At 54.1% G+C, this 15,030-nt stretch overlaps 1 protein-coding gene across 1 annotated transcript in view; it reads right to left on the bottom strand.

The window, feature by feature from the left end:
• Positions 1 to 1,056: 1,056 nt before the first annotated feature.
• The window catches only part of LOC133342911 (uncharacterized), a 29,634-nt gene continuing 15,660 nt past the window's right edge, over positions 1,057 to 15,030 (bottom strand). The window contains 5 exon segments of the mRNA XM_061552297.1: positions 1,057 to 6,669; positions 6,910 to 6,972; positions 6,974 to 7,639; positions 8,563 to 8,742; positions 10,652 to 10,885. Coding sequence (XP_061408281.1) covers positions 5,278 to 6,669; positions 6,910 to 6,972; positions 6,974 to 7,639; positions 8,563 to 8,742; positions 10,652 to 10,885 — 2,535 coding nt within the window. The 3' untranslated portion in view covers positions 1,057 to 5,277.

The following is a 15,030-nucleotide window of genomic DNA, read 5'->3' as shown; positions in this document are numbered from 1 at the left end:
GTAGGTGCCACTGGTTCTTCACGTTCTGTAGATGTAGATGCCACTGGTTCTTCACGTTCTGTAGATGTAGATGCCACTGGTTCTTCACGTTCTGAAGATGTAGGTGCCACTGGTTCTTCATGTTCTGCAGATGTCGGTGCCACTGGTTCTTCACGTTCTGTAGATGTAGATGCCACTGGTTCTTCAAGTTCTGCAGATGTCGGTGCCACTGGTTCTTCACGTTCTGCAGATGTAGATGCCACTGGTTCTTCACGTTCAGATGTAGATGCCACTGGTTCTTCACGTTCTGCAGATGTAGATGCCACTGGTTCTTCACGTTCTGCAAATGTAGATGCCACTGTAATTCACGATCTGTAGATGTAGGTGCCACTGGTTCTTCACGTTCTGGAGATGTAGATGCCACTGGTTCTTCGTTCTGTAGATGTAGATGCCACTGGTTCTTCACGTTCTGCAGATGTAGGCGCCACTGGTTCTTCATGTTTTGAAGATGTAGATGCCACTGGTTCTTCACGTTCTGCAGATGTAAATGCCACTGGTTCTTCACGTTCTACAGATGTAGATGCCACTGTTTCTTCACGTTCTGCAGATGTAGATGCCACTGGTTCTTCACGTTCTACAGATGTAGGTGCCACTGGTTCTTCATGTTCTGGAGATGTAGATGCCACTGGTTCTTCACGTTCTGCAGATGTAGATGCCATTGGTTCTTCACGTTCTGCAGATGTAGATGCCACTGGTTCTTCACGTTCTACAGATGTAGATGCCACTGGTTCTTCATGTTCTGTAGATGCCACTGGTTCTTAATGTTCTACAGATGTAGACGCAACCACCTCCATCTATTGCGCGGCGGTTGGACTTACGGTTCTAGGTCTAAACAGGCAACTGGACCTACGGGACCAAGTTTGTTCGTATCTCTGAAAGTTCGTAAGTCGAATATTCGTAAGTAGAGGCGTCCCTGTACCCCCCCAGCACCACTCCCCCCTCCCCGCCCTGCCGTCCCTTCCCCCCAAACTCCAAAACCGTCCTCCTCCCCAACCCCCCCCCCCCAACATAGCCTACACGAGTCACCACGCTGCTGTCATTAAGGCCACGTGATAGTCGTCGAAGTTATGCGTTGAGGAACTCGAACAAGACAAAGGCTCCCTACCGGATGACACGACGGTTCACACCAGAGATCTGTACTTCTGTACTCGATGAGATGAGGATTCTGTGCTGGATGAGACGGTGCTGTTTAAAAAGAAAGCGATTCACTTAATTTGGCAGCTCCCCCGAGTTGGCTCACTTTGTAAGATGAACTTCAACAACAACAACCGCCATTCGCCACTAAGTGGTGGTGACGTCACCACGACACTTGTGCTAGGCCAAGTGCACCTTGAGGCCACGTGAAGTGTCGAACGCCCGCTGGCAGGAGGTCACGGGGCAGACCCAGTTGCCACGGGTCGACTGACCGAGATGACCGAGATAACTTCAAACACACACATACACACACACACGCGTGTGTATGTGTGTGTGTATATATATGTTACGGGGAGTGGTAGTGTAGCGGTTAGCACACTGCGCTATGAACCCGGCGACCTGAGTTCGACTCCGCTCATGGCCACCACCGGTGACGATTATCTGAACCAGTCCTGGGCCTCCTTCCATAGGTCGACTCTGGTAGCTGTGCCCAAGCCACGTGTGCCTTTGTCCTGGGCGTCCCCTAGGTCGACTCAGCCACAAATTAATATTTCCTGCGGTGTGTAGACATCGCCACCAGGGTAACAAAGGCGGCCGGGCGTGGTGGTGGCCACCCACCACCCCGTATACCATGTTGGTCTTCATCGGCGCTGCTGCTCGCTAACAGCACTTGCCCCAACAGTCTGTCAAGGCTACACGGGGTAGATATTGTATCTGCGTGGTGTGCGTGTATAATGAGCGAGCGTGTTTGCTAGAGCACTTGGGAGTAAAGAAACAAATGTCTATAGCGGACGAGGCCAGGGCCACAGGCATAATTCTCAACTCTCCCTTGCCACCCTTCCCACGGTGGTGGGCAAAGCAGTAGCAGCAGCCAGAGGTCGCAAACGGGTTTTGATTCCTTACCCGTACCCGGACGCACCAGGGTCGAAAACGAGTACCCGTACTCGTACCCTATCCGATACCCGGCTACCCGTACCCGGCCGGGTATCGGGTAGGGTACGGGGACGGGTACCCGATTGCGACCTCTAGGATGAAGCCATGTTGCAGGCGCGGGTGGGTTGATTCTAGGAACTTGAATTGTGAGAAGAGACAAGACGTTGGAAAATGAGTGACAAACGGTTACTCACCAGTGACTCACGGCCTACCCGTACCCGGCCGCACCAGGGTCGCAAACGGGTACCCGTACCCGGCCGGGTACGGGTAGCCGGGTATCGGGTACGGTACGGGTATCGGGTACCCGGTTGCAACCTCTGGCAGCAGCTTGGTGAAGATTCGCTCTCGGGGTGGGAGATTGCCAGGGAGGTGGTGAGGGTTTTGTACCCACTGCCATGCGGTTGTTTAAAAATTCACGAACCTCTGGCTCAGAAAGCACGCGGCACTCTGGGACGTCAACAACAACAACAAACAAAGACAACAACGACAAACAGATAATAACGCTCCTTTCACGAGTGGGCTTTTGTTTTTTCACGACCGATGCGCTTTGATTCATAATTGGACACATTGTGTGCTCGATCGTCGCGTAAGTGGAAGGGTATATTTATTATATTGATACATTTTGTACCGAAACGGAGCCGGTCAAGTTGACACGTGATGGGCTAAACGCGCGTGACAACCTCGATTTTGGTCGTCAAATCAATTTGCCTGTAGAAAAAGCCTGATTTTGTTTCACGAAATCTCGAGCTAAACCTCCGTGAAAAAAACCCAATTTGTCAAAATGCCGCTTGCCTTTCCACGTGTCGGTGAAAAAACCAAAACGAGTCGGCACATTCACTCACGTGACAACTCGATTCAATTTGGCTCTGTCGGATGGTGGAGGTTTTTTTTATTTTCATTCGACATTACATCTCTACAAGACGATCCACTCTACAAGATGATCCAGCCTACAAGAAACCCCATTGTGAATCAAAAGACGACGCTGTTTCAATGACGGACGAGTACGATGCAACACCCACCCCCAACTCGGCACCCATCCGCACTTTGCCACCACAGCCGTCTCCTAGGGTGTACGGCGGATCGGGGCGACTGCCCTGGGCCCCGCGCTTTGGGGGGTGGGAGGTTGGGGGGGCGCATTAACGTCACAGTTTCAGATGGAACCCTTCCGGTTTATACTCTTAGTTCTTTCGGTAAAGTCACGTAGGTAAAAAATGAAATTAAAATTAATAAAAAATAAAATGATAAAAATCACGACGTTTCGGAGGCAACACAAGTCTCCGTCATCAGGTGGGACCGTCACAGCCACGACAGCTGTATCAAGTGAGGCAGGGATTCCAAGATGCAAGCTCTTAAATACAAGTTAAGGGGGAGGAGAGGGGGGGGGGGGCTTATGAGAATGTGGTAGCCAATGAATGGAACGTATCGGGAGGGTTTGGGGGCTAAAAGACGGCACGAGGTGCTCGTAGGCGTCGACGTGGACGTGTTTGTGCGCAAGTCCCTGTTGGTGCACATGATGACGTATTGGAGGGGGGGGGGCGGGGCTAAAAGAGAGCACGGGGTGCACGTGTACGTGGACATGCCTGTTTAGTTTGAAGGATTTGCCCCGGGCCCCTCACCCCCTCCTCCCCCTCTTAAGGGATGGCCCCCGTTTTGCCACTCTTTAAGTCCAGAAAAAGGCCTCTTCACTTCAAGACAAAAGGGTTCCGTCTCAGAGAAGTCCCTGCTTTTGGGGGGGGGGGGGGGAGGCAATGCTCGGCCAAAATTCGCTCGTGGTTTTGTTTGTTTGCTTGTTTCAAAACGTCGCTTGTGGGGAGATATTTTAAAAGAAAAATCTGGTGTTACCGGAGGGCGAGGCAAATACGACGGATCTCACCGGCTAGGCCGTGAAGATTGAAATATCCGGTCGGAAATCACAACGAGTGCCACTGCCACGCGCGCAAGGACCGCAGGCATCATCACCTCTCGCTGTACCCCCAAACAAACACACTGCCCCACCCCCCCACCCCCACTCTCTACCGTTTCTCTCAAACGCAAGAGCCCCGTTAGAGTGACCGTCATTCCCTTTAAGATGGTTCTACAAAGTAAGCAAAGACAAAATAATCGTGGCCCCACCCCCCAACCCGCCCGCCCCCCCCCCCCCCCGGTAAAACATTCTATGATATTTCACTTGTTGTCATTATCATAATAATAATACTACTACCGACCCCAGACCTCAGGGGGAAGTTATCCCCACCCACCGAATGTACGGCCCCGTCGCTAACTGCTCAGAAGGAGATGCGATAAACGGCTCGTACCGAGCTCCACAACCCCCCCCCTCTCCCAGCCCAAGTGAACGTCGTGGGTGTACAAATCGCGAGCTGCTCTCGCTTAACGGAGATGCGCGTACGCCATCCCCCGTCGAGGGGAGGGGGGGGGGATGGGGGGGGAGTACACGAGGGAGGGAGCGCGCGTGGATGGGACGGGGGGATGTTGGGGGAGGGGGTGCAGGAGGGGTTAGTAGCTCGTCGCTTTGAAGGAGCGAACTTTTACGGAAGTCTACGGTGATGACCGCGTTCACTCACAGCCCCCCCCCACCCCCCCAGTGGAGTGGGGGGGGGGGGCTCGACAAAGGGGGCTCTCCGTTGTTGAAGCCACTGTGAAAGTCGAACAGAGGTTGAGACGAACTTCTTGGGGGTAGCGGGGTGGGTGGGTGGGGTGGGTGGGTGGGGTGGAATGGTTGGGATGGGTGGGGTGGGTGGGATGGGTGGGGTGGGTGGGGTGGGTGTGGTGGGTGGCTTTGGAGAGTTCCTCATCTGCGCAGAGATGCGAGCCGAGAAAGACAAGCGCCGACTCCCCTGGAGCCACGCGCGCCCCACGCGGAGTCTCGCTCCAACCATTCCGCGGAGTCTCGCTCCAACCAATCCTGCGGAGTCTCGCTCCAACCAATCCTGCGGAGTCTCGCTCCAACCAATCCGCGGAGTCTCGCTCCAACCAATCCGCGGAGTCTCGCTCCAACCAATCCGCGGAGTCTCGCTCCAACCAATCCTGCGGAGTCTCGCTCCAACCAATCCGCGGGGACGTGCTCCAACGTCACAGAGACTCGGCAGCCCACGGCTGACCCACCCCCCCTGCCACCCCCCCTCCTTCCGCACCCCCCCCCCCGCACCAGTCGTACACACCGAACGAATCCACCTATATCTGCGTCTCCTGAATGTTGTCCTTGGAGTTGGTGCGGATGAGCAGCGGCTCGTGCAGCGAGCAGTGCAGCGCGCCCAGGGGCCCCTGCGGTGGGGTCATGACCCCGACCATGGTGTTGTTGTTCAACCCCGCCAGGAGGTGGCCCTCGTGCTCGCCGCCTATGGCCTGCAGCGCCATGCCGAGGCTCTGTGTCATCTTGGAGAAGGGATCGTCCAGGATGATGCCTCCGCCATCCCCCCCGAGTCCGCCGACGATTCCTCCGAGCCCAGCGGTGCCCCCGTCGTTGTGGTTCTCACAGTCGAGCAGACTCTGCTGGTGGTGCAGCTGCTGCTGCTGCTGCTGCTGGTGGTGGTTGCTCTTGAGCAACATGAGCTGGCGCTCGGCGTCACCATCGGCCTGCTGCATGTGCTGCGGAGGAGGACTCTGCTGCTGATGCTGCTGATGCTGCTGATGATGCTGCTGCTGCATCTGCTGCTGCTGCTGCATCTGCTGCTGCTGCTGCTGCATCTGCTGCTGCATCTGCTGCTGCTGTTGCATCTGCTGCTGCTGCTGCATCTGCTGCTGCTGCTGCTGCTGCATCTGCTGCTGCTGCTGAAGAGTGGGAAGGATCGGCGGTAATGACGGGGCGGGCACCGGCGCTCCGGGAACCGACGGGGCGGCAGGAGGCGCCGGCGGCTGAGGAGGAGGAGGAGGGGGCGGTGGGGGCGGGGGAGGCGCGGGAGGAGGAGGGGGGATCATGAGGCCCTCGCCCAGGGTGGCGCCCGTCACCAGCTCGTCGTCCACGCTGATCACCTCGATGGCGCGCGACGGCGCGTGCCGCCCGCCGTGGTGCAGGTGGTGGTGCAGGTGGAGGCCGCCGCCGCCGCCGCCTCCGCCGCCGCCTCCTCCGCCCAGGTGCAGGGGCCCACCGGAGCCGCCGCCTCCGCCCGAGACGCCGCCGCCGTGGTGGTGGAGGTGCGCGGCAAGGCCGTGGTGGTGGTGGTGGTGTTGCTGCTGCTGCTGGAGCGAGTGGTGCTGCTGCTGGCTGTGCTGGTGGTGGTGATGGTGCTGCTGCTGCTGGTGGTGGTGGTGATGGTGCTGCTTGCGCATCTTGTAGAACACGATGAGCATCACCGCCGCCATGAGCGTGATGGCCACGAAGCAGCCGATGATGATTTTGGTCGTCTTCATCACCTCGTCGAGCCCGGCCATGGTCGACGAGGGGTCTCCGCCGCCGCCGCCTCCGCCGCCGCCGCCGCCGTCGGAGATGGGCACCGTGTAGCCCCGGTCGGGCGCCCGCGTGCCGGCAAATTCGACGCCCACGGGGCGACTCCTGGCCGACGCCGGCGTGGAAGAGGTGACCACCACCAGGCTGTTGTTCCAGTGGCTCGACGGGGTGGGGCCCAGCTTGCCGTTGGGCGCGTTCCGGCCTACGCCGACTCCCGCCCCGAACCGAACGCCACCGCCGGCTGCCGACTCTCTCCCCTTCCGAACGGGAGCCGCCGCCACCGCTACCACCGCCGCCGCCACCTCCGCCACCACCGCCCCCGCCCCCGCCACCGTCGCCACCACCGCCGCCACCGCCACCAGCGCCGTCATCACCGCCCGCCTGCGCCACTCCTACGCCGCCCGGTCCACCGCCACCACCGGCACCTCCACCACCTCCTCCTCCGCCGCCGCCACCGCCGCCTCCTCCTCCTCCTCCCTCCTCGTTGCTCGTTTCGCTCGTCTCCACGGTGACCGTGGTGAAGTACGACGTGCTCGAGCCCTCGCCGCCGGGCCCGCCGGCCGCCTGCTGCGCCGACGACGAGCTGACGTTGAGCGTGGCCGACGCCGTCGTGTTTCCCGCCGAGTTGCTCACGAGGCACGTGTAGAGGCCCGTGTCCTGCACGGTGACGTTGGTGAAGTTGAGCGTGCCGTCGTTGAGCACCAGGATGCGCACGCGGTACGAGCCGTGCGTCATCATGGTGCCGTTGGGCGTGATCCAGCTCACCGACGTCGTGGAGGAGGCGCGGCACTTGAGCTCGGCGGCGCTGCCCTCGGTCACGTTCTGGTCGAGGGGCGCCTCGACGATGACCGGCGCGTAGCACACGAAGTGGCTCTGGTCGAGCTCGCCGATGTAGCGCGTGCGCAGGCGCGGCGGCGAGTGGCAGCGGGCGCAGCACGTCGTGTTGGTGGGCACGTTCTCCTTGAGCCACCAGCTGAGCCAGAGGACGTCGCAGTCGCAGTTCCACGGGTTGTGGTGCAGGTGGACGCGCTGCAGCGACGGCAGCGGCGTGAAGAGGTCGTGCGGCAGCGACGTGAGGCTGTTGTGCGCCAGGTTGAGCTCCTGCAGCGAGCGCAGGTCGTCGAAGGCGTTGCGCTCGATCAGGCGCACCTGGGCGGTTTCGGGGGGTTGCGGAGGGAGGGGGGTGCAAGCGGACGTCGGCAGAGGTCGAAACTGAAACCAAACAGGTCTTTCGCTTTAGCACGACAACAATTTGAGACTGCGAGCAGACGCCAGTGGATTATTACGTGGCGGCGGTGGCGTCTGCGTCATCAACAAACCGCCGTCAACGCTTCTCCCGGTGACGATGTCACGGGGGATGCGAGTCCACGAATGTATTTCATTTCGACGTGACACGCCGGTCCAAAAACACAACGATTTGGGAATAAGCTGGTGAGTAAATCTGAACTAAACTATTTCTTAATTTTAGTCAACACCCTACTTGGTTGATTACGTTCTTTCTGAGAATGCTAAATTTGAGAGAGAGATAAAACACAGAACCAGAGACATTTAGACAGACATATAAGTAGAGACAGATATCACAGAGATACATAGAGAGAGAGACATACATAGGCACACAGAGAAACCACGCCTCTGTGTCGAGGCCTTATGTTATCCGACTCTCTGTTGTATTACATTACATTTCTAAGTATACTAGATTTGTGTTTCTATTTCATGTATACCTGATGATGATTGTTTGTGTTGCAATCGAAACGTCGTATGCTAGTATTTAATTTATTACTTTCTCTTGATACGTGACTTTACCGAAAGAACCAAAGAGTAATTCCTGCAGTCACGAAAGCTCCAAATTAAGTATGAACCTTTTTCGATTTAAAGCTTTCGTGACTGCAGGGATTCATCTTCTTGGTTCTTTCGGTAAAGTCACGTAGAAGGAAAATGATAAATTAATATTATGTTTCATTTTTATTATTTTATCATTTTCCTTCTACGTGACTTTATGAACCTTTTCCAATTGGGCTGTGTCGGCTGCCTGCGGGTTTAATGGCAACGGGTGAGCCCTTCGAGCCCGTTACCTGCGAATGCATGAGCCACAGCTTCTTGAGGTTGGAGAGTCCCAGGAAGGAGCCCGACTTGACCTGCTCAAGGCGGTTGCCGGACAGTTCCAGCTCCTCGAGCCGCCCCAGCGATGAGAGGTTGGGCACCTCGCGCAACATGCACATGCCCAGGTTCAGGTGCCGTAGGTTGCTCAGACCCTGTGGGGGGTGGGGGGTTGAAGGATGTGGCAAACGCGGCACGAGCAAAGACAACAACAACAACAACAAGTTCCAGAGGGGTGGGATTTTATGTCAGAATCTGAATCAGAAACGGTTTTAATCGCCATGACAGTTTGCACATAATTCTAGATTTGAAGCTTTCGTGACTGCAAGGATTCATACTCTTAGGTTTTTTTCGGTAAAGTCATGTAGGTAAAACATTAAAATTAATAAAAGTAAAATAAAATAAAAAATCACGACGTTTCGGACGCAACACAAAGCTTCCGTCTTCAGGTGGAACCGTCACAGCCACGACAGCTGTATCAAGTAAATGAGAGATTGCAGGAGCTACCACTCCGTTTATATATAATGGTTGGAGAGGGGGGGGGGGGGGGGACTGGGCAAGTACAGCACACTTTTTATTCATACGGAATTTACTGTGGCCGGAAGGTGCATACATGCAACATTTAGGAATATTAAAAACGTAAATAAGTGATATGAAGTCTATCTATACTAACGTTACAAAGTATAACTAATACTAACGGGCAAAAGTATATAAAATTATTAATAAGTAGACCATATAAAATGTGAAATGTAAAATGTGAATTAGCCGTAATATACAAACTTAAAATACGAAAATACAAATATGATAAACACGTTGTAATTATGTAAATTGCAATGGATATCCGGTACAATGGATACCCATCGTTAAAAGCGAGACGCGGCTGTACGATCGGTCCCCGACTTACGAACGTGGCTCGTTCCCGAGAACCGTTCGTAAGTCGAACTGCTCGTAAGTCGCAACACGGAGAGTCATCGACTGCGTTGAAATGCCCACGCAGACACCCAACTCCGTGCACGAGGCGGACTCATTCGCACCGCTCGGCTGTACAAAATATAGCGTCGCGGTTCAATTTGCAAGCGAGAGGTCGCGTTTTAAGTGAGTGTTTAATAAGTATAACCCGTAAAAACAAAGTTTTTCACTATAAATCTTTTATATGCGTGGCGGCTAGAGTCCTCTCGTCCTCTGGCTTGAGATGGCTGCCACCTATGGGTCAGATGATTGTCTGCCAGTATTAAGCAATTGGTAATTAAATATTTAATTTGTTTTCCCTAAACAGTGTAAAATTTTGGAAAAAAATTTTCACGAACATTAATTGTCTCGCACAACGAGTCTGTGTGCAAAATGTCAGCTCGATTGGATCACGGGAAGTAGGTTAAAAAACGACCGAAAGATTTGCACGATTGTAAGCAAGCAAGCAAGCACGCAAGCAAGCGAACTTAATATAAAGGATTTAAAAAAAAAATGTTTCGTGGAAGCTGCTTCGTAAGTGTGGATAGTTCGTAAGTGCGGGTGTTCGTAAGGGGCCGTCCATAAATGACGTCACGCACCTAGGGGGGAGGGGGGGTCAGACATTTGTGACGATGTGTGACGAGGGGGGGGGGGGGGGGGTTTGAGAAATGTGACGTAACATCAAAATGCGCAACTTTAAATAAATATAGACAAAACATTCTACTTAATTAAATAGACTTTTCAATAAATGTTTTCTCCTGCAACATCAGAGTGCAGCGCCGCATTAAATACGCACTACAATGACAATAGTTGAAAGCGATTTGAAGCATGTTTTTTTGGGGGGGAGGGGGCAGAGCTTTGTGACGTCATATTTGAGGGGGGGGGGGGGTCTGACTTTTTGTGACGCCGTGTGACGAGGGGGGGGGGGGTCAAAATCACGTGACGCCATTTATGGACGGCCCCTAAGTGCGGTTGTACGTAAGTTGAGGTGTTCGTAAAACGAGGACTGCCTGTCATCGCCTTGCCACTTTCGTCGACCTAGACCCCCGCAGCCTACCCCCCCTTCCCCCCCACGCTCCACCACCCCCCCACCCTTCCCCTTTCCCCCGCGGGCACCTCAAAGGCGCCCTCGGAGATGAAATCGAGCTTGCGCAGCTCGCTGAGGTCCAGGCGACGGAGCGAGGGCACGCGGTTGAAGGCCAGGGAGGGCACGCTGGTGATCGGGTTGTTGCGCAGCCAGAGCTCGCGCAGCTTGGACAGGTACTCGAAGGCGCCGATCGGGATGGTGGTGAGGCGGTTGTCGAACAGCTCCAGCGTGTTGAGGTTGGCCAGCCCGTTGAACGCGCCCACCTGGGGGTGGGTGGAGGACGAATTGTGAGTGTGCGTGTGTGTGTGAACGGCTCCAGTTTAACAGCAGAGGTCTCACTCCGAATCAGTCGAGCGGCAATGTCTTTTCATCGGCTGCGTGACGCTGTGTGAAAGCTACCTGGTCTGTCGCTCCGCACGAAGCTTCAGGTCTTCTCGGCCACGGTCATTCCTTCCCTTCTCTATGCTTGCGAAACGTGGACCCCCCTAGTGGAGCATCTTCGCCGGTTGGAAACATTTAGGCTGGCCTGCCTACGATCCATCCTGGGTTTAACCAGGCTGGATTGTGTGAGGAGCTCACAAATCCTTGAAAGATCTGGGCAAAGTCCCATCGGTGAGCTCCTCCGGCAGGCAAGGCTGCGTTGGCTGGGTCATGTAGCTCGCATGCCCAGCCACCGCATGCCTAAACAGCTTTTGTTCGGCCGGATCGAGGGGGCTAAACGGGCGCGGCACGGGCTAGAGAAGAGATGGAGTGATGTGGTACAGGAGGACGTGGAGCTGAGTGGACTTGCCGATGACTGGTACCAGCGGTGTCAAGATCGGCCTCTGTGGAGGAGGCTTGTGAAGGACGCTACTGGGCAGTTGGAGGCAGTCGTCCTCCAACAACAACGGAGGGCGGAGGAGCGACGTCACAACAACGAGCGGAGCGCCGGGTGGCTAAAGCACAGCAAGCTGGCACAGTAGGGGGCACAGGTGGTGCATCAGCCAGTCATCTCGGTCAGTCGACCCGTGGCACCTGGGTCTGCTCCGTGACCTCCTGCCAGCAGGCGTTCGACACTTCACGTGGCCTCAAGGTGCACATGGCCTGGCACAAGCGTCGTGGTGATGTCACCGCCACTTAGTGGCGAATGGCGGTTGTTTTTGTTGTGTGCGTATGTGTGTATGTGTGTGGCGAGTAGCGGTTAGCGCTCTCCGCTACGAATCTGGCGACCCGATTTCGACTCCCGCTCACCGCTAACATCAGTGACGATTACTTGAACCAGTCCTGGGCCTTCCGTAGGTCGGCTCAGCCTCAAAACGAGTACCTGGCGTGGTGTGTAAACATCGCCACTCGGGAGACAAAGGCAGCCGGGCATGGTGCTGGCCACCCACCCCCTCGTGTTGCCGTGCCGGCCTTCATAGGTGCTGCTCGCTAACAGCCCCTACAGTCGAAGGCTACACGGGGGTTCTTTGTCTTTGTTGAAGAGTGAGGTGGGAGCCCGCAGTGAACACACACGCGCACGCACGGCGCTTCTAACGCTACAGCTCAGCAGATTGACCCAACTCATCCCTTCCTCTTCTTGGTTCTTTCGGTAACGTCACGTAGAATGGAAATAATAAAATAATAAAAATAAAACATAATAAAATAATTCTCACGACGTTTCGGCCACAACGCAAGCAACCGTCCTCAGGTGGAGAACAGGCCGAAACGTCGTGAGAATTATTTTATTATGTTTTATTTTTATTATTTTATTATTTCCATTCTACGTGACTTTACCGAAAGAACCAAGAAAATGAATCCCTGCAGTCACGAAAGCTTTAAATCGAAATTCATCCCTTCCTCTCTGCACACCCGTCAGAGTCACCACCATTCATGGTCCGTACGTACGTATGTTGGACTTCTCTCGCACCGTGCGTAGCCAGAAGCGCTAATCGGAGGTGCGGGGAGAAGAACGACAAGCGAAAAACAAAAAGAAACGAGTTTTCAGACTAGATTCAACAGTGCACAGCTCCAGCTAATGTCGGAAGGAAGAGCGTTCCAGACGGCCGCCGAAGCGCATCTGAAAGTGCGTGACGCCAGCGACCGTCTTTGTTCGATGGCTTTAGCCAAAAGCCGCCGCCGCCGCTGCTGCTGCTGCTGCGAGGTTGACCGGAGTGTCGCGTGACGCTGGTGGTTTATGCTCCTGGACGTGATCAGTAGCAAGGTATTGGTGGTGCATTTGTGGCGAGAACTTTGTGTGTGGTGAGTGCGAACTTAATAATTTACTCAGTTTAATACGTAGGCTTTCGCGACCAATATTATTCATAATCAACATTTTTGGGTTGAGATCGCGTTATTTATAAATGTGTCGTAACCCTCCACCACCCGACACGGTCAATCAGTAAAAAAGTGTCACGTTGATGCAATTACCAGCGAAACGTCGTACTACTCAAATTGTTAATGTTGTGGTTTCACGCTTCAACACACCGGTGGGCTAAAGCAGTCAACGTGACACTTTTTTACTGATTGGCCGTCTCGGGTGGTGGAGGGTTACGACACATTTATAAGTAACGCGATCTAAACCCAAAAACGTTGATTATGATTAATAATTTTATATTATATTTACCCAGGAATGTCTGTGTGTCCCGCGCGTGACGTCACTCCACGTCGACCAGCCCCCCTCATTAATAATCATGAACAGGTTACGTCCTCCACATGGACCCACCCCCTCATGAATAATCATGAGTCGGTGACGTCACTCCGCATGGAGAACCTCCCCCCTTATTCATAAGCATGAGCAGGTGACGTCACTCCACATCGAACAGCCCCCCTCATTAATAATCATGAACAGGTGACGTCTTCCAAATGGACACCCCCCCCACCTCCATTAATAATAATTAGTGGGTGACGTCACTCCACATGGGGGGGGGGGCGAGGCGCCTCTTCCCCCTCCTCGGCGTCAACTCACTTGCTGTCTTTTCATGGATTTTCTGTTTGCACTTAGTAACATATTCATTTTAAGATGTTTTTTGTTGTTGATGTTTTTGTTTTTTGTTTGTTGCGGTTGCACCCGATTCAAGAGCCGAATGGCTCACAGGGCTATACCTAATAAATAAATGAACTTGAAATGAAATGAACTTGAAACAAAGGCAGAACCCTGACGTCACGCGATCTCCGTAACGCTGTTGAGACATCGAAGTAAAAAGGACGTCATGATGAACAAGGGATTATAACCTTCAAATGAAACAAATTGCACACGAATGGATGCAATGAATATCACGTGGCGGTCTGCTGTTCGCTTGCAAGTTTCAGATTTACTACAATACACCCGTCCTTGGACGGGCAAAAGGCTAGTAATAATATATTTGTTCAAAATTGGAGGTGCCAGGAAGAGCCGAGTGTGCCAGGAGAGAGTTAGAGACAGAGCGAGCAAGAGAGAGGGGGGAAAGACAGAGATGGGATTTTGGAATTGAGGTGGAACGACGCGGGGGAATCTGGGCCCTCTGCAAGGGGTGGCGGCAATGATTCGGCGACAGATCGTGATGATGGCAGGGCCCCAAGTGGGCTACATGAGGGCCCGGCGGGGAGCGACGCACTGGCCACAAGCAGAAGTTAAAACAATTCCAACAATGACAGCGGTTATTTAAAAATGTTTTTAAAATAAATTAGTGTCCTTTATTTTCACAAACATGACAGCAAAAAAAAAATCCGCAAAAGTATTAAGAATTAATAAAAATGCTAAATTATTTACCGTGTCTCCCGTGTGCTCTCGCTAAAGAGCAATTTTTTACACAACAGCCGCATGAATAATTTAAATTCTCTGCCGGGTGGGTGGTGATTAACCCTTGAGCTGGACCAGTCCCCACCACGAGTCCGTTCACATCACCACCACTATCACCACCACTGTCACCACCACCCACTACCACCACCACCACCACTCCGTCCACAACACCACCACTATCACCACCACTATCACCACCACTATCACCACCACTGTCACCACCACCACCCAGTACCACCACCACCACCACTCCGTCAACACCACCACCACCACTATCACCACCAGTATCACCACCACAACCACCACCACCCAGTACCACCACCATCACCACAACCACTACCCAGTACTACCACCACCTCTATCCAGTACCACCACCACCACCACTCCGTCCACATCACCACCACCACCACCACCACCACCCAGTACCACCACCACCACTCCGTCCACACCACCACTATAACCACCACCACAACCACCCAGTACCACCACCACTCCTCCGTCCACACCACCACTATCACCACTACTATCACCACCACCACCATCACTACAACCACTACCCAGTACCACCACCACCTCTATCCAGTACCACCACCACCACCACCGAGTACCATCACCATCACCTCCTAGTGCCATCACTGTCACCATTCCATCTCCACACCACCACAGCCG

Source organism: Lethenteron reissneri, chromosome 2 (assembly GCF_015708825.2).
Source record: "Lethenteron reissneri isolate LAM-NWPU_2019-01 chromosome 2, ASM1570882v1, whole genome shotgun sequence".
Lineage (NCBI taxonomy): Eukaryota > Metazoa > Chordata > Hyperoartia > Petromyzontiformes > Petromyzontidae > Lethenteron > Lethenteron reissneri.
Note: the sequence above shows the minus strand (reverse complement) of the source record. Positions and strands in the feature narration are given on the sequence as shown.